This window comes from Homalodisca vitripennis, chromosome 1 (genome assembly GCF_021130785.1).
Source record: "Homalodisca vitripennis isolate AUS2020 chromosome 1, UT_GWSS_2.1, whole genome shotgun sequence".
NCBI classification, from domain to species: Eukaryota; Metazoa; Arthropoda; class Insecta; order Hemiptera; family Cicadellidae; genus Homalodisca; species Homalodisca vitripennis.
The window spans coordinates 61,344,846-61,366,304 of NC_060207.1; the positions used below are offsets into that span (position 1 = coordinate 61,344,846).

The 21,459-nt window shown below is 34.0% G+C and overlaps 1 protein-coding gene across 1 annotated transcript in view; it reads right to left on the reverse strand.

Moving 5' to 3' along the window:
- Window positions 1-271: 271 nt before the first annotated feature.
- The window catches only part of LOC124362832 (angiopoietin-4), a 265,327-nt gene continuing 244,139 nt past the window's right edge, over window positions 272-21,459 (reverse strand). The window contains exons 3-7 of the mRNA XM_046817675.1: window positions 15,882-16,013; window positions 8,546-8,733; window positions 5,379-5,522; window positions 4,265-4,389; window positions 272-2,315 (exon numbers count right to left, since the gene is read on the reverse strand). Of these exons, the coding sequence (XP_046673631.1) occupies window positions 2,224-2,315; window positions 4,265-4,389; window positions 5,379-5,522; window positions 8,546-8,733; window positions 15,882-16,013 (681 nt within the window). The 3' untranslated portion in view covers window positions 272-2,223. The remainder of the gene's footprint in view (window positions 2,316-4,264; window positions 4,390-5,378; window positions 5,523-8,545; window positions 8,734-15,881; window positions 16,014-21,459) is intronic.

Here is a 21,459-nt window from a genome sequence, read left to right on the forward strand (position 1 = left end):
ACTGAAAGTCGCCACATTTAGCCTAATAGTCGGTCTTTGTATGGTTAGGTCATTCTGATTTGAGATTTACTTTCTGAAGGTTGGTTTCAAATGTTTGAAGGTAAAAAATATGAGAAAGAAATTCATCTTTTACAATGGTCTACACATCAATAATAAATTAGCTTATGGTATATTATCATGACTCAGATAAAAATCCATAAATTTATATGTATTTTATAAAAATATTATATTGTAAGTGATTAGAAATTTAGGTTTGAAATAAAACAAACAGTTACAAAATCAATAAAATCTTTATACAATACATATTCTATTTACAATGTCCCCAAAACTATACATATTAATGATTAATCACTAATTAGGTACATGGATTTAGGGTTCGTCCATAAACCACTCCACTATGTAAAAGAAGGAAAGACACTAGGAATGAAAAGAAGGATGAAAGTATATGAATGGTTTGCACAATGTACAGAGAGCAGATAAAAATCAACCGTGTAAAGCTAAAAGTCTAAAATATTAATACATTAAGGCCAGTTGTGAGCAAGATAAAAAATTGACTAATATTTCGTTTTGTAATACGTGAAGTTTAGAGACTAGGCTATAACAATTTTGTTCAAAATATGAAATGAGAAAACATTTAATTCTGTTAGTGAATTTTTATGTACGTGAAAAGTGTAAAGATTGCACAATATGACAAATATTTATTGTTCTAAAGGAATGTTAGGCTCAATTGGCAAAAAAAAGAAAAAAAAAAACAGATGTGAAATTTCTTGTCTTTTAACCTTAATTTTATAAACATTATAGTAAATACAAATTTAGGATATAAGATATTTTTTATTGGCATGGTACTTTAAATATAAAGAATTCATATATTTAACTACTTCCAAGTCAAAGTGTTCCAGAATGCAAATGAATAGAAAATACTTATTACAAATTTTATAGAAAATTAGTAACATAAATTATCAAACTTTTTTAAGTATCCAATGTAATAATCAAATAATTAAGCAAACAGTAATGTTTGTAAAGTTATAATAATATAATGTAACATAATTCGAACACTGGCTTTCATTTATGAACGTAGCTTTAAAGTATTTCCTCTTTTATATTGGCCTTAATCGTGCATTAACAATCAAACATAATGAAATATGAATTAATGATGAACCGAGAATATAATCAAGGAAAAGAACTTACAGTTCTACTTCCTAAGAACTCTAATAATTTAAATAAAGTAAAGAATATGAAAAGAAAAAGTTTATGCTCCCTAAGATAGTTTTCTACTTTTTGATGTAAAACAAATTTGTAAGTAATTATTGTTTTGATACTGTAATGTGTAACTAATTACAATGTTTCATGGGTTTTTACATCATTATGTAAGATTTTAATTTGGTTTTTCTAAACTCTGCATAAAATCAATTAAAGTACGTAAGCAGTAAACAAATATATTACTATGTCTGTCCAAAGGCATGAATTTAAAGTAAATAAAAAAATAAATGTAAATTAAAGTTAAAGAAATGTTTCTAAATTAGGCTTATTTTACATACGTTTACCGGGTCTTGGAACTCAATCTCAGATAACTGAGACTGGCTATAGGTTGGCACAGGCTTAGAAGATGTGCTTGTATGTACAATTTCTTATAACTACACTTTTCATTCTTATAAAACTATAATTTATTTTAGTGTTTACCTTAAAACAACTAAAAAGACAATTAATTTAAATTGTAAGACCTTTTATATTGTTTGAATTTGGTGTACATTTTAATTTAAGATATTTACTGGATTAGTAGTTGATTCGAATATACACTAGTAACATTTTATTCACATACAATAATATTACTTTTGTTTTAATATAATAAATTGTGTGTGACCAAAAAGTGTGTGTAAAAGTTTGTATTAGTAATAATGAAAAACCAATTCCGCGTACACATTTAATTCGTTATATTTTGTGATTTAAAATGATATGTTACCGATAGATTAATGATACTTTGGATATTTGGCTTTTGTTTGTAATGGTAAAACTTATATATATATATAAAGTATAAACATTTATGACAAATGTAACACTTAAAAATGAGCAAAACGGTTGGTTTAATTTTTGGTTTTTTAAAATCCAAAATAAGTTATTTCATTATTGGATTTTAGAAATAAATCTTGCACATTTCAACTTAAAGTTGATAGTCACTAGGCCTATTTTTGTGTTGGCATGTACACATTTGGTGGTATCTGTACACTAAGTGGTGTTGACGGCACTTTTCGGCTTTATCATCATCATGGCCTTCTTAAGAGTGTAGTCCCACCCTCGCCATCTGAACCAGACAATACCTGAAACAAACATGTCAGTCCATATATTAGTTCTATAAGTTACTTAAACATCTTTCTGCTTATATTTTTAAAACAGTTGGAGGTAGAGTGTTCAAAAGTGAATATACGTTAATGTATTTATCATAAGCCATTAATTGCTTTGATGTGTAGTGTTACATCTTGTATCTTCTCAAGGGGTAATTTATGAGGAGTTAGTAAAGAACTTATAAACAAGCAATGGCTAGTTTGTATACAATTATTCATTCGGACAATTTACACGACGTAAAATGATGTTCTTTACACAATACTGATTTGGGCAAATACTTAGCCATAATTCCCAAATTCAAATTGAGGCAAAATAAAAGTTAAAGTTCAGGTAAAAAGTATAAACCATCTATAACACTTTTATTGTTATTTTAAAAGAAAAAAGGCGTTATAGGTGGTTTATTCTTCTCAATTGTACTAAACATTTATGGAGGCTACACTAATGACAAAGTACAAGCTTCTACTTGAAGCTTAAAATTGTGGTCAAACAAAGAGAGTTTAGCTAAAATCTGAGGTACACTACTGCTTAAAAAAGTTAATTTTTTGGGCAGAAAAAATAATGGGCAGAAACGTAGATATCTTTCCACTTTTAGTTACAAAACAACCTCAAAATCTATATTTCTGTTAATTTATATAATTATTCATTCATTGTGAAATTGTGGATAAGTAATAAGTTGCCCTCAAAACGTAAGGGCAATTTATTGGTGTCCCTCTTAAGTTTTACCATTAATGACCAAGTTCTAATACATGCCAATTTTAAACAATTATTTTTATTGCGAACTGGATATAGGCCATACAACGGATATAGGTAGACAACAATGCAATAAAAAGTAGCAGGAAACGGTCTTCAAAAAGCCTTAACTACTAAGTAGTCTTAAATTTAGGAGTACGAGAATGTAGTTAAGTCAACACTCATAAAACTGCGGAAAATGTCAATTTTTATCTGTATGTATATTTGTAACTGCACGTATTAAAGCCCAACATTTGACATGCAACGGATAATGGGTGACTAAGTTTGTCTGTCCGTCAGTCTGTTGTCTTACATAAATACAATGTGGAACTTTATCGATCTCAACAATTGTATCCAAAATTTCAACAATATCAATCTCACAACAAATTTTGAAAAATCAACTGTTGTGAATTTTTCATTTTGCTCTTCATACTCACTAAGTGACGCCACCGTGATGTTAGAAGACACAGAATTGAAAGAAGTCTATACAACAAAACCCCTTGGAAAACCCCTAGTTAACGGGATCACATTAATTATTTATGTGCCAAATTATCCTCAGAAATCTATGTCTTGAGGTCTTTAGCAAAATACTGTCCGACTTAGGTTCTAATGATGGCATATTTTGGCTTAATTTACCCATATTAGAAGTGATCACTCATACGATTTAGTGCTGTGGGGAGCATGTGCAAACACATACTTTATGAGTGCTTTCAGAGTCCAGGACAAAGCTGTTAGAATCACTGCAAAATTAAAATCCAGAGAATTTTGTAAAGAAGTTTTCAAAACCGTTGACGCTACAGTCTATATATTTGGGAAACAACAATGTTCTGTATGTCTAAATGCGCCTTAACGATGTACCAAGACATACACAAGTGTGGTACTAGTGGCTGCGTTAAGTTCCGAAATGGAAGACACAAAACGGTGGTTTATGAACACTTGTCCTTACAGACGGGTGTTCACTTTATTACTGTGATGGGCTTGTGAAAATTAATAGTATCCCTGACTTTTGTAATGCAAGAGATTTATTGTCAACTAAAATAAAGATATTTGAATTTGAATATGGGACCTAGGACTGCTTGTAACGCTGCAGGAAGATTAGCTACGCATTACTACGTACAGGTCAGTGGTTGGGCTCGACGTTTAAATTCCCGCTATACCCTTGAATTACGGATGAAAAGATGCCAGAATGTCTTACCTTGTCTGGCTGTGATGTCCTGAGGATCGTTGAGGTAGAGTCCGTTGAGCCCTCGACCACAAGACTTCCACCACCAGCCACCTTTCAGCATGGAAGCGCAGTTGAGCGATGATCTGTCATTGTCCCTGTCAACCATCAGCAATATAATATGTTGTCCTCTTCACAAAAAGATAAAAATAATAGTACTGTGCATCAAGCCACTTAAAATAACAATTCGTAATAATAACTAGTATTATATTATTATTTATTAGCAGCGGATTGTAGATAGTTAGTTACAAGTTTTCTTTAGCTTAAGTAAACTGCAATATTAATTACATGTTTATTTACAGGGTTTGTACGTACAGGAAAAACATACTATTTGTTGTATTTGTAAATATAAGAAATATATTTACTATTTACCAGTAAAAACTAAAACAATGTATATCGGATTAAAAAATCTGGTTTATTGTTAGTTTACCAGTTTTAATCCTTATAGTTATAAACTAGATGCCTGCTTGCATCTCCATCATAAAAAAGTTTGGTAACGGTGATTATATTAATCAACTTACTAAAACACATTTAAATTTGAAACACACTGTTTCCCTTCTCATTTTGTGGAAACGTAATTTGTAAGTTATAAAAGTGTTACCTAATATTATTATACTCGTAAAAATCTTCACAACTGCTTTTTTGGTACCGTATTGAATTTGACGTTTGAATTGTTAGAAAATTATTAAAACGGTATAGGTAAAAGTGAAAGGAAAAGTGTAATGTTCATGCTTAGTTTCTCTTATTTCTTTTTTTTTGGGTAATGTTGCATTTTTAAAATGTTGTATAACATTATTGTTAACTTGTATAAACACAAAATTGTATAACTAATTTTAAAAATTAGTTTTAATTTTTCGTGCAATAATACAACTTATATGCTACCCACCGGAAAAAGTATAGTAGAAAAATGTATCGAAGATCAAAATTTGTGTCAGTATTTTTACAAAAGCACAACTGTTAAAGCGTGTAGATCCTAATAAAGGAAAATTGGATAGCCTAATTAATTAGTTATGTAATTTTTAAGCTATTTGAAGAGGTTTGCTGTACAAATATTGTTTAAATACACCAGAACATATATTTTGTTTACCTGTTGTACGTGGAGAATGGACTATTGTTGCTGCCATACCAAGGATCGTTGAGCGAGTCCCCAGCGTTACCCTCGTAGCCGTCGATCTCTAGCTTGTAGTACTCAGCCTCCGAGTATATCTTGAAGTGGGAATATTGTGCGAACCTTGCAACCACACAGTAATTGTTCATTAGTGCTGCTTCAGTTAGGACACAGAGAATACGTGATTACACTTGTCACAGGATTGATTTAATTTTTAGGGAAATGAACTTAAAAGCGTATATTTATTTTAACATAACATCAACTAAACAGAGCAGGTGAGAAAAATCAACTAAACAGATCTAACGGGGTATCGAAGGACGTGACAGAAAGTTGCTGTCCTTTGACCCAAAAATCTGTAGAACTATTCCTTGAAACAAGAGAAATATACGAGTATGTACCAATTATTTCTCTAAAAAGTATTTAGGTCTTTCTAACAGGAGTTATCACATAAACCGACAGACAGATAACGAAATTTCTCTAAGGTAAATCATCCGGCTCTGCACTAAACATCCAAATGTCTCCTGTTTATTCTGGGTGGGACTCAAAGGAAAGCAGCCCTTAAGGTCAGTATGACTTTCTTTGGGTTCGAAATGAAAATACTGTATGGAAAGGACGGTTGTTTGTCTGAAAAGTAGCTTTGCGTTTCTCCCAAGTGCTTCATAAACAGATGTTCACCACCGTCACGAAAAAAAAAACATTCCGAATCCGAGTAATTCACTTCTTGTACCAATCGGAACGGACAATCTATCGTGATGCCAGGGATGATGATCTATAAAAGCTCTGCAGTCTGTCATAAATAAAAAAACGGATGACGAAAACCAAAGAAAGGACGTTTAGTCCATCGCCATGCGTAGCGAGCCCCATAAGTGTAATTAATCAGAGGTATCGCTGAATCTCAACAGTGCACCAAGGATTTAAAGGCTCATAATTAAGTAGACGTACCCATTGTTGAATCGAAGCAATGCTCCATATATCTCAAGGTCCGTCCGACATAATTGGTCGTAGCCATCGCTATACCACTATATTCTACCTCACAACTAAAACTACGATGAAACAAGGAAGGATAAACGAACACAAGATTTTTATACACGTCTTAATGATTAAAGAAACCTTTGATAGCCAATCAAAATAGAAGAGAATGTCTGAACCGTAATATTTAGGCCACGACTGGACCTTGAAGTCCATGCCGAGATAATCCTATTTTCTAGAAGCAGACTGAACGCAATTTTTCCTAAAGTGAACGTGAGAACTGAAACTACCATTGTCATCTTAACTTTGTTGGACACTACAAGAGTAAACAAATTCCACTAAATCCGATTTAAACCAAGCGATTATGTCTTTTCTTTTCTAATTCTTTCACGTTGTCTTAAGACTTCGTGATCAACGTGAAGATGAAATATTCTTTTTATAACTTCTGAACTCATGAGTACTCGACAGTCTCGAGTTTCTAACAAGAGAATAACACGCGGTTGGCCGACTCGACACATGGGCGACAGGACAGCTCAACGGACAACTACCCTGCATCGTCTCTCTCCTCTGAACGATTGTTTAAGATACCTAAGAAGCACATCCAAGCTGTGTGCAAACCACGGACAGTTCTATTACCAGAGTGAGGAGATAGTACATGGACATCCAATCATGTGTCGTTGGTGACATGACGACTCGGGATATGTGGGACTGATCTGATGCCTCAACATAAAGAAGAAGAAAGTAAACGTAATATAATAAAATCTTTCCTTTAAAACATTTTGTCACTTAGAATAAATTATTTATGAATAAATAGTAAAATCAAAACAAGTATAATGTTAAAAATAAGTAAAAAGTTAGAGCAATAAAGCATACATTTTATACAGACAAAGTGAAGTTTTAAGTTTTCCTACCAATAATAATTACACAAATTAGTTGTAGACTATGCATATGGAAAATATTATTAAGGGTATATATATTTCAAGGACTAGCTGTAAATTTTAAATGTAACTCACAAGAGGTATGTTGAAAATATGAGTGATATAAATAAAACGAATAAGAGTATGCAGCCTTGTTATTAATAATTGACATTTACTGTTGCTTATACAATGTATTTGGTTTGTAGCCTAACTAGAAATCGCAGGAAAGGAATAGAAATTGTTCGTGTCAGAATCACCCGTCACTGAGTTACTACATGTACTGATAGCTTGCTGACCAATAGGCCAGCTTACGATATAACATTCCGTACTGAAAAGCCTACGGGCGGCCTTCTTTATTTTAGTTCTGTTGGAAAAATTCTATACTTCAGTTTTTCTTTGAACCAAACAATAAAATAAAAGAGGTTTTAGGTTTTTTCTGGGTAATCAATACTACTAACACATTTATATGCGTATTAATCATATCTCTAAAAAGACGTTGATTCTGCAAGCAAAAATAAAGCAGTAAAGATGTTTGAAATGTGACATTGTTATTAAGGAGTATAACTCGGGGTGGTTTCACTACTTGTGACGTTTAACGGCATTATTTGTATATATTTCTTTTTTTCTAACTTCAATTTTTCTTTACAAATCTACCTAAATCATATCATACTATCATACATTTCAAATCAATCTTCACAACCGCGACCTAACTAATGCCTTCCAATTATTACTGATCTCGCTATCTATCGCCACAATTAAACAACTATGGTTGCCTACACACTCACCAGAAGCGCCTTAACGGCTAATCAGGTCAAATCGGCGATTCCTGTTCCGCCATCCATGTACATAGCACGCATGCTTAATGCCAAAATCTCAGTCATATTTTATTTGTTCTATATTGAACTTTTTAAACAGTTAATTACAATGCGAGTGTTTTAGTAATTGCCAAATCAACCTCCTCCACAGAAAAAGGGTGCACCCTCCTCCACTTCGGTCTCAACGAAGGTTAGTGATATGCCAAAATATTAGTTTTAAATCATTTTTACATTTCTTTGATACAGTTCACTAGTATTAAAGGCTTCAAACTACTCATAGATACTTTCAGAAGGCTTTGTGTTATCCAAGGAGTGGAGGCTTAAGGTGATACAAGGACGATTTGCATATTGTATCCTTAATTGGTGCCTAACATTTATCTCCAAGCAGTAGAATGATTCAGCTATTTTAATTAATCTATGAGAAGAGATGAGAATGAAAGGTCACCTTTTATTACCCTCAAAGTCTTCTAGCTCAACACGAAGCGTATACTCCTCATTGTTGGTAAGCATGTATATATTCTCGTTACCCAACCAGAACTCCTTGCCGGGGTCTCCGAAACCGTTCTTGTAGTCGGACCAATCCCGGTTGAAGTTCTCCCTCGGATCTCCCAAGTCATCTCTCCTTTGGATCACCTTTTAAACACATTTTACAAATCATAAATGTGAATATGGTCAGTGCTTGTTATGTTCAGTATTCACAGTCAATTGTTACTTAATAAACAGTGAATCTAATCGTATGCATTTAAGTACCAAATGTTTATATGAGAATTTGTAATTTAAAATTGGAGATCTCAGTTTGTTTCAATTAAAATATGTACCATATTTTAGAGAAATGGACAAACAGCTTATATAAAATTATAACGTATATATATAAATTAAAATATTTATATGCTAAGACGATTAATTGTGTAATAAGTGGTTTTCTTTTACGTCATAAACTATGTTTTGAAATGTTATAGAATGAAATGAAAATGAAAAACAATGAATACAATTAAGAGGTTCTTTACTACAATTTATTGTTATTACAGAATGAGACAACATGTGATACTAATGGTAGTTAATATAAATTAGTAAGAATAAATCTTCTGAAATGATTTCGGTATCTAGAAAGGTAGACACATGAAGTTATTATACTAGGTAGTAGTTAGTCAAGTGGCCAATATGAACTGTTAAAATTGTTAAAGTTCATAAATAAAGAAAATTAAGTAAAGTAAAGTAAAGAATATCTTTTGGAATATCTGGATTTTTCCTGTTATATTAACATAAAGTTTAATATTTTATAAGTATTAATATATCATAAATTAAAAGACGTTATTAAAGGAAAAATTAGAAGGTATTTTTTATATTTTAGAAACACTCATCACCACCAGCAGTATGGTTAGTGGTTGTACCACTCACAGGGACATATTTCAGCAATAACCATAAAAAAAGAAACACTCGTTGTTACTTGACTCAGATATATTGCTATAAACACTACACGTACTATATAACACAACTAACCGTTTATCTTACAACTGTAGTAGAATTGGAACATTTAATAACTACAATATATAAAATCAGGCACGTTTACTAAAATGCAAGACAATAATGAGAATTTCGGCTGAATTAAATATTAATTTGAATTATTTATAACTCACAACTACATAATTTATAACTACTTCAGAGTTGTAGTTTTAAAACAGCATTTGTTGATAGTTTTTTTTGTAGAGTTTCATTTATTGAACGATAAAAAATACATTATTAAATGAACAATTAATGTATACTTAGGCAATTAAAGCAAATAATAATAATGTAACGATGCTTCTATTGTTACTATTTAAAACTGTATTTTAAATTTTACAAGCTTTTTCAATATTTTAAAACTTTAAAAACACAATTCTTTATATGAATTCTTTGCAGCATTTCTGTGTTCTTTGCAGCAATCCAAATACAACTATTTAAATTTTCCTTCTCTAGTTGTTTTTTTTAATGAACAAATTCTTATTTTAGTAACTTAATATTAAGCTATTTAACAATTACAGTTAAAAGGTGTAAAATGCATTTGCGATACATCTAATGTTGTTTGAACGTAGCAGTATTTATAAAACCCCTTACAAATCTGGTCCTCTAAAAGCAGTACACACATTGAAGCGTAACTTGCCTATTCTAAGACATGCCAGGCGCTGTCCGCTACATATTGCTTCTGCTTTAATTTTCTCTGTCTGCTATTTGATCAAATATTAAAGCTCTGAAATATAAACATGGCTTTAATAATAATGTTAATGAAACTTACCTAGTAAAATATCTGTGCTTGAGTTGAACATACTCATATCACTTATAAAACTTTCCGATAAATGATACTAAGCGTAATTTAGAAATAAACTGTTCGATCAAATTTAAAGTATTTAAAAATTACTATTTAGTGTTAAACCTAGCATCTTTATTCACAAAATAAATTAAAGAAGCGTTTCTTATACAAATTAAGAATTGTAATCTTTCTGCTGAAGAATATCAGAGCTTCCAGGGTCAAAGAAACCCTTAGTGTCCGCGTTGAGCGTTTTGAAGTTCTAGGATGTGAGGTTTTTAAGTCCGAATCTTCACGTGTAACCTTCACTTATAAAAAGTATCCATAATTATTGTTCAAAGACCATCTTTGTTTCTTAACACAGAGTTGTACGTTTGCTAAGTTATAACAACTCCTAATCTTAATAAACATTTAACCAATTATGCTAGTAATATCTTAGGAAAGTGAACTCTACCGCCTATCGATATAATGCTGTGTGTGTTAGCAGGTTCATATTCCGCCAAGTTGGATGTAGCACCAATTCCATCGAATCTGTAACTATACTTTCCTAACCATTTGGGTATTTCACCTAGACCATTTGTATGGATACATAGCCCGATAGATTCAAACTGTTAGCACTCAGTCAACCTATCTTCCTCACTAGTTTCAGATTGCTGCGTTATTATTGGACTCACATTTCTATCAGTCAGTCGATGAGCACCAGAATCTTAGTAGCTACTAGACACACACGACGTTTACCTACAGGCCTTCAAGTATCTAGTACCTTGAAAGTCTTCAGCATACAATTGATCATATGTTAGTTTTCAAACTTTAAGTCATCGTACATTTGAGTGCCTATATATCTGAATCTGTACAACCACGGAACTGTACAGATCTTGTACTGTCTTAAAGTAAGACATTTTCAGAAAATTAAATATGTAATTGTATTTATGAACTCCTGCACACTAAACTTAGACTTAATCTTCTTGAGTCCCACATACTCATGATAACCATGTTACTTAGCCTTACGATCACTTGCGATATCTCAGGTGGAAAAAAATTACAATACTTAGATAATTCTCACTGGGACTTCTAAGTTCCTTAGCTTTTATTCCTTCTTATGGTGGCTTTTATGGTATCTATGTACTGTAACTTAAAAGATTAAATACTTTTATTCATGTAGGTCTTATTAAAATATCTGCAATGTAAGGGATTAGCCCTTTATGCACTTTTTTAGTTTTATTTAACAAGAATATATTAACAGCTTCTCCAGAAATATAAAAGTGATAATTTGACATCGCATTTAATTACGGTGTATGTCAGAAATGCCCTGTTTATAGATATCTGTCATGAGGAACTTTAATTTCAATAATTTATATATGTATTTTTAGAATGTTTTAAACAAGCCAAAATTTATTCCTAAGAACAGATGGATAAATATCACATATATCTCCTTACATGTGCAATAGGAGACATTAGAGCAGCCTGTTATTGATTTTAAAAGTGCGAATAAGTATTGCGGTCCTTATGCTGACAGAAGGAAGGGAATATGTAGCGAACGGAGTAGATTGGATTTTAGATATCGAATCTTCGTTTTCAGGTAGTTGTCACTGACATACACGAAATCTATTGTTAGTTTTATCCATTGGTTTGAAAAGAAATCAGTGTTTAAATGTAAATAGAATGTAGAAGGTATTTTCCAGAATTCAAAACAATGGACTTATGGGAATAGCTTTATAACATCAATTTGACAAGAATAAAAACAGCTATTTTCCTGTAATAGTTTTTCTTGTCCTTCTCGCGGGTTGTCACAATGTTAACCACAGAGTTTAGTAATAAAATTATTTGGGCCTCCTTTTTACCAATATATACACTAATAAATGGAAAATATACAAAATTGAGTAATCATTTTGTATATTTATAATTCAAATTAATTCACAACACCGTGCAATAAAATCTACATAACAGTAAAACTTAGTAAGGCTAATGATACATAATAGACAAAACCATCGTTTAAACCAATATGAAGATGCAATTATCGACAAAAAGATTCTTCTAAATCCTCAAAATCTGTTAATCTGCCAGAAATCACGGATCGACAGGAATGTTTTAATACGAATACATATTTCTAAGATCTTATTTTCCTCTTTAGAACAATTCCGTAGAGAACACAAAAGTACAATAAGATGCCTCTATTTCGAGCATCTCCAATCTGCGTCGCCCGAATTTGGTTAGGGTAGAAACAGAATTGGTTCACACTGTGTACGGAATTACGTCACCAATGAACGATTCTCTCTCAGGCGTAATGTAATCACCGGCCAGAACATTTGCAGATCATATCTGTCTGATGAACGGTTACACAAAACCAACAAGCCGCCACAAGACGAGGAAGTGGCCGCGACTGGACGAGTTTCCATTAGTTTAAACAGCCGAGATACGATCACTCGACCATTACACCGGGTATTCACTTAATAACTAGACCAAACAGTGTTACAGGGCCGGTAATTAAACAACCTTACAATTTGCCCCCATAAACGTCAATATATTTAATTAATAGAGGCAATCTCCACTCGGAATTGAGAGAGCTGGATTGACGTGACACGTCACGTTCCGAGTTGCGAGAGGCGCCGTAGGGCGTCATGGGCGGAGCCTCTACGAGGTGGGTTCTCGTTTACTCCCTTAATTTAAGTCACTCTCTTAAGAGATTCTGAAAAGGCTTTCTGAAAACAAAAGGTATGTCAAAGACACTCATTTTTCTGAGATAACAAGACAGAAGAGAAAATTTTTGGTTCTGATTTTTGGCATTCCATAAATGTTTTTGGCAAGAAACCTCAGTTTTGGACGTATGATTTCATCAGCTCTTAGAATTCAATGTTTAAATTTACTATAGACTATGCATGATTTAAAATTATAACATGAAGGTCGGATAATAAAGTATGAAAAGGTTATGGCCCCATACGTTTTCCGGGCCATACTGCGGTAAGTTCCGTTTATGGTACTAGGTCTGGCGGTCAGATCGTGCTATAAATATTTGTCCCAGAGAAAATTCTGTGATTTACTTTTCCGAGGCCAAACCTAGGTCTCGCTGAAGTTAGCAACTATGACCAGTCAAACGTAGTACCGGGCCATAATATCGGATGGATCTCTTAATAATAATCGACCAGGAAGATGTAAGTAATGAGTTTTTGGGCTGAAGATCAAGTAATAAACCTATGGTTCTATTTATTATAAATTTGTATTTGTGGAGTATGCAGACTTTTAAAATAAAAATAATACATTTTATAGTAATATGTTCCGGCACTTAGTTCAATAATTAGTAAATTTATATAATATTTAAAGTCCTGACATCTGCTCTCTTCGTCAAATGTCAAATTGTAAAATAACTCTATATCTGTTAGATGTGTCGCTGAGGTTAATGCCTAGAACTAGTCAACTGATTTCGCTATTACTGCGGTAAGTTCCGTTTATGGTACTAGGTCTGGCGGTCAGATCGTGCTATAAATATTTGTCCCAGAGAAAATTCTGTGATTTACTTTTCCGAGGCCAAACCTAGGTCTCGCTGAAGTTAGCAACTATGACCAGTCAACATAGTTCGATAATGCTGCACTAGGCTCAATCAGTTGTAGTACTAGATGTGGATGTAAGATCGCGCTATACTCGTAAACAATTGTTCCAGTGAGAGCCCTGTGGTTAGTTTTTATGTGACCGTGACCTACACATCGTGCACAACCCGTGTAATCTGGTGACCGCGAAACTAATTACGAGTACAATTGAATAGAAAGAAACAATAGGACAAGCGGTGGCATTAGGGTCCTAAAGTGCTCTCGGTACAATCAGCCTACTTTTGTGATACAAAGGGTAAACTGCACTGACAAACAGACAGACCGAGTATCTGCGGCCAGGGTCGGGCCGCACAAATGTTAGCATGACACCTTGTGTTGTCAACTGCAGACCTATAGTATACAAAGTGTGTCGCTGTTATAGACGGAGAACCGTGTGGGTGGTCGATTAACACTAGGTTAAGGCTGTCTTTGTTCAGAGCCACGTGTGATTCTCCTCCTATGTCTAGATATGGGCTGGAAGTTAATTGGAAATATCTGATCATAAACAGTGTTGTGGCGTAGTAAAATGGCAGACAATTTGGTTTTCATAATGGCTGCAATACGTGGGGATAGTTTTATATATTGAGCTTTTTAAAAATATTTATCAACAAAATTATGATGGATTAATTTTATTAATATGAATTAATAAAATACCAAGTTTATTTTCCTAGCTAATGTATTGAGTAAAATGTACCTACCGCAATGTCAAGTGTTAAAATAGTAATTTAGCAGAATATATCTGTAGAGTATTTGAAAAACTTTAAAACGTTGCTGATATGAATGTTAATGAGTTGTGTATAGCGCCGAATTATTCTTTAAAAATATAGAGTACGGTACCACAAAAATGAGTAGTTAGAAATATTTTGAACAGTAGATAAATAAGAAAAAGAATTACCAATAAAAAACTTAAACCAAAAGTTTTACACCATTTCAATAAAAAATTAACCATAACAAGCCACTTTGCATCGCTCACAATACTTTTTCTGAAAAACATTCTTGATAACTATAATAAAAAAAAAATAATAATGTTGTTTCATATAAATGCCTGTGACGAATAATAACAGCTACATTGTTGTAGGTTATGGCATATTGACCAAGTATATTCTAGGCACTTTCTAACATACGCTTATCTATGACCTCATCAGTGAAAGCACATTTTACAGATTTACTTTACTATTTAAAATTTGTTGCTTATTAAAACTGTGTACAGATGAGTTAAAGAAAATATTCATCTATAAAGGTAAAAGAATGTTTTCCATTAAACACGACAACAACCGCTATTCCGAATATATACCAGGTCTGTTCCTACTGTGTATCTTTTTTACTTTTTTAATATTTGTACATAAAAATATACTTGGGAAAGCATTTTACGTGATCAAAGAAGCATTTTTTCTATACGGATTAGAATAGTAGTATTTTACTTTAAACTCTGATAAAACTACTATTCCGAAGATTTATTAGACCTATTTACTGCATTTAGGGGTTTTTCGCTTAAAATGTGTGTCTATATATATTTCGAAAAACGTTAATCAAGTAGAAATGTTTATGCGTAGAATGTATATTTACGTTATCACACACACACGCGCGCGCGCGCACGCACACACACACACACACACACACACACACACACACACACACACACACACACACACACACACACACACACACACATATATATATATATAAATATATAAAGTTGTAGTATATTGTTTTAAGTTTTTTTGCACTGCTAAATGATTTTTTGTTGTTGTTATTATGTTATTAACAATATTGGCATTCTTCTGTATTGTGTTTATAGCAATGGTTTCTCTGTATATAAACTAAGTAATTAGTCTGAATAAATCTAGCAAAAGTGTATAGCACAAAACTCCAACTAATTTGATTTTAGAATACAAAGAAGTAATTGATTGACTCACCGTCCATCCTCCCTCGGCGACTTCCTGTTCACAGAAGACCTTGAGGAACCAGTAGGTGGTACCACGGATCTGCAGATAGTACACTCCAGAGTGCCTCATCCCAGCGTTCAACAGGTCCAGGCAGGAGTAACCCTAACATATAACAGTTGTTAGAATCATCTGTAATAGTTAATGTTGAGCACATCACTGTAACTGACTCACCTACTACGAATGTAAATCAGGTTCATCTATTTTAAAGCTTTTGTATATATTCCTTACTCCATCTGTCAGAAATGAAAACGTGTTAGCTTTTCACAAAAATGCCACGTTTTAGAAATACACCACATTAGTTCATCATGTCCTAATAGGCGAATTGCAAATTAAGGTAGGCGACAAGACTATATACAATAGGTTTTCAGTTAGAAAGGTGATATTTTTATTTCGAATAAACATTTATGTCACAGTTCTTTAAGGTTCTGATGAGAAGAATATCGAAAAATTGTTCAATGGGTTGTGGTAGGAATTTGAAGCAGGATATTGGGACATCTTCGTAATTAGGCACAAGGAAAATGGTTGAATATTATCATATGAAATATTTACATTATATTAATGAAAGATGACTAGAGGGAATGACATATTTTTATAAAAGAAATTCTTTAAGAAATAAACTATTAAAAAACACGTAATTTGTATTATATTTAATAAAAAATGAATTTACATAAAGTCATAAATGAATAAAAATCATGTCACTCTCTGAAGCTCATACACATAGCATACTATACAAAATTGTAATGTTCACTCGCTTTTATTTGGTCTTCATTATAAAATTGTCATAATTGTAATACATTTAATATATATAATTTATCATGGAATCATAAACAACATCTTTTACTGTTTAGTGACCAGGAAAGTTTTTTTTTAAAGATCTATAAAATTTAAATTAAAACAAAACATTTTCTTAACCAAAAACTGATTTTATATTGGCTCTCCACAGTAAGGCTTGATTATCTAAAGAAAGTCTGGAGCACTACTAAGAAGGCTAATAATAATAAAAACTGTAGTATACCAATTTAAAATTCAAATGTTCATAAAAGAGATGAAGCTGTGCCATGTAGCATGACTTGCGAGTACACTACCGACAGATGCTCCTAGTCAGTAATTACCTACTCATAGGATGTCCGCTCGCCATCTGATCTCAGGACCTGTGAGTCACAATCGTGACTAGACTCGCGGAACAATCAACATCTTCAGTGTCAGTGCCAAGGCCGCACGATGCCGTCACAGAACATCAGTTACAAATATTTGAACAATCTCTGGTCTGTGATTGTTCATTGTTTAATGGACTAAGTAATTACCGACCCATGTTATGTTCGCTCGTCATCTGATGTCAGGACTTTTCAATCACAATCGTAAACTATCACTCGTGAACCATCAACATCTTCAGTGTCAGTGCCAAGGCCGCACGATGCCGTCACAGAACATTAGTTGCAAATATTTGAACAATCTCTGGTCTGTGATTGTTCATTGTTTAATGGACTAAGTAATTACCGACCCATGTTATGTTCGCTCGTCATCTGATGTCAGGACTTTTCAATCACAATCGTTAACTATCACTCGTGAACCATCAACATCTTCAGTGTCAGTGCCAAGGCCGCACGATGCCTTCACAGAACATCAGTTACAAATATTTGAACAATCTCTGGTCTGTGATTGTTCATTGTTTAATGGACTAAGTAATTACCGACCCATGTTATGTTCGCTCGTCATCTGATGTCAGGACTTTTCAATCACAATCGTAAACTATCACTCGTGAACCATCAACATCTTCAGTGTCAGTGCCAAGGCCGCACGATGCCGTCACAGAACATTAGTTACAAATATTTGAACAATCTCTGGTCTGTGATTGTTCATTGTTTAATGGACTAAGTAATTACCGACCCATGTTATGTTCGCTCGCCATCTGATGTCAGGACTTTTCAATCACAATCGTAAACTATCACTCGTGAACCATCAACATCTTCAGTGTCAGTGCCAAGGCCGCACGATGCCGTCACAGAACATCAGTTACAAATATTTGAACAATCTCTGGTCTGTGATTGTTCATTGTTTAATGGACTAAGTAATTACCGACCCATGTTATGTTCGCTCGCCATCTGATGTCAGGACTTTTCAATCACAAGCGTAAACTATCACTCGTGAACCATCAACATCTTCAGTGTCAGTGCCAAGGCCGCACGATGCCGTCACAGAACATCAGTTACAAATATTTGAACAATCTCTGGTCTGTGATTGTTCATTGTTTAATGGACTAAGTAATTACCGACCCATGTTATGTTCGCTCGCCATCTGATGTCAGGACTTTTCAATCACAATCGTAAACTATCACTCGTGAACCATCAACATCTTCAGTGTCAGTGCCAAGGCCGCACGATGCCGTCACAGTACATCAGTTACAAATATTTGAACAATCTCTGGTCTGTGATTGTTCATTGTTTAATGGACTAAGTAATTACCGACCCATGTTATGTTCGCTCGCCATCTGATGTCAGGACTTTTCAATCACAATCGTAAACTATCACTCGTGAACCATCAACATCTTCAGTGTCAGTGCCAAGGCCGCACGATGCCGTCACAGTACATCAGTTACAAATATTTGAACAATCTCTGGTCTGTGATTGTTCATTGTTTAATGGACTAAGTAATTACTGACCCATGTTATGTTCGCTCGCCATCTGATGTCAGGACTTTTCAATCACAATCGTAAACTATCACTCGTGAACCATCAACATCTTCAGTGTCAGTGCCAAGGCCGCACGATGCCGTCACAGAACATCAGTTACAAATATTTGAACAATCTCTGGTCTGTGATTGTTCATTGTTTAATGGACTAAGTAATTACCGACCCATGTTATGTTCGCTCGCCATCTGATGTCAGGACTTTTCAATCACAATCGTAAACTATCACTCGTGAACCATCAACATCTTCAGTGTCAGTGCCAAGGCCGCACGATGCCGTCACAGTACATTAGTTACAAATATTTGAACAATCTCTGGTCTGTGATTGTTCATTGTTTAATGGACTAAGTAATTACCGACCCATGTTATGTTCGCTCGTCATCTGATGTCAGGACTTTTCAATCACAATCGTAAACTATCACTCGTGAACCATCAACATCTTCAGTGTCAGTGCCAAGGCCGCACGATGCCGTCACAGTACATTAGTTACAAATATTTGAACAATCTCTGGTCTGTGATTGTTCATTGTTTAATGGACTAAGTAATTACCGACCCATGTTATGTTCATCTGATGTCAGGACTTTTCAATCACAATCGTTAACTATCACTCGTGAACCATCAACATCTTCAGTGTCAGTGCCAAGGCCGCACGATGCCGTCACAGTACATTAGTTACAAATATTTGAACAATCTCTGGTCTGTGATTGTTCATTGTTTAATGGACTAAGTAATTACCGACCCATGTTATGTTCGCTCGTCATCTGATGTCAGGACTTTTCAATCACAATCGTAAACTATCACTCGTGAACCATCAACATCTTCAGTGTCAGTGCCAAGGCCGCACGATGCCGTCACAGTACATCAGTTACAAATATTTGAACAATCTCTGGTGTGTGATGTTTATTGTTTAATGGACTCAATAATTACCGACCCATGTTATGTTAACTTGCCATCTAATCTGAGGACTTGTGAGTCAACATCGAGACTAGACCCTATCACATCTTAAAGTTTCAACACCGTCAAGTAGTGTCATTCACCTTCACTGGTCTGTCCAAAAAAATAGCATTTGACGTACTAACCTGTATTTCCGTAGTCATGGTTAGACAGAGAACCGAGGTATTTTAACAAAGTGCTGTCATTATCTCCGTTATTGAAAGTGTTTTAGTCCAAAGAAAGTGTAAAATAAGAAGGTTTATGTGAGTGTCATAAACATAACCACTGCCTGACCTCATGGAGTTCCTTCTGCGAAACTGATTCATGTGTCATGTTACTCATTCTCTTTAGGTCTGAGCATAATTTATTTCCAAATATAGATTTAGTTCTTTCAATGTTTTAAGTAAATTTCAATAATGCACGACTAACCGGGGCACAGAATAGTGCATTTCCTTTCCATAGAAAAATGTAAAATCACTCAAATCATCAATATATTGACGAATCCTTGATCACAAAGGTTGACCAATAGCCATGCTAACAACCGCTGCAAAGGAAAGGAAGTACTTCTCTCTTCCAATGTTTTCAGTTCCATAGAATTGCCAAGCAGCTGGCCAATAACTAACAATGAACGCAGTGGTTAAGTGTTGCCGCCATTCAATTGTCGGGAGCCGAAGACAGCGCAACATCCGGAACAGTAAAACCAACAATTGCCGGATAATCGGCATAACGGGATACTATCGATTAGCAGCTTTAACCGCTTGTTAGGACACTTCGGTCAGTTTGTGTCAACGTTGTGGTCAGCTCAAATGTCCAATATGTGTATGCTTACTACGTTTCTAAATATCTCTGTCAAGGCCATGCGTTTGTTGGCATACTTGAATTAATGCAATTATGTAAATTGAAATTTACATTAAAACCGATGTAGCCTATAAGTCCATTAAAACAATTAAAATGTAAATGGTTTAGCAAAACTTTAGACCAACACAGCTGGAAGAAAGAACAAAGGTGAACCAAGTCTATTGCCTAGTGCTTAAGTCTAAACATATACAAAAAGAAATGCATATAAATACAGGTAATGTAAAGCTAACTGTGATTTGTACGTGAGTGGCATAACGTCTCTACAAAGCAAAATCTTTACAAGCAGAGATATTAGAATATTAGAAGAAGTTCTGAAGTAATGGAATGGTTTTAGAAGATAGTGTCTACATATGAGTCAATTCGTATGGTACAAGTCTGCATCACTTATTCTCAGTTAATACCACTTTCCTTGCCGTCCCTAAAGTTGTAGATTAATGCCAATCGAGGCTTCCACCTCAGATCTGTATCATTCGCCAATTTCGTCCAAGCAGCGATTACTTGCCCAAGTAGAGATCTTTCCCGCAAGCAATGATTCCTCGGCCAAGCCGCAGTCCCTTGGCCAAACCGGGATCCCTCGTCTAACCCGCGATTCCCGCCCAAACTGAGGGAGGGTGATGAGGTTAAACGCCTTCCGTATATGGGCAATTCTCATGAGCGCTTTTAGGAGCAATTGAGTCATTAAATGTCTACTTCATTATTCATGAGACTAAATTAGTAATTGACATTACATCGACAGGCCATTCATCTTATAAGGTAGCAAGTTGATTGATCATGTCCAGTTTTCGAGCAAATGCGGAACGTCCAATACAAATTAATTACACGAATATCTTTAAAGCGAGTTCGGCAACATATTTAGAGATATGGTACAGAATTCCTATATTAATACACAACAGAAAATTGTTTTTATCTATGTAAGTGTAGCTTTTACTTCTTTCAAGTAATTAAAATTTAATAAAGATAAATGCACAGAATAATATTAATTTTCAAGTAATTTTAAAGCGTATGATTGTATTTAGGTTAAACTTTAATTGGTGTAAGTTAATAGCATTTATAGATTTTAAAATATAGTGTA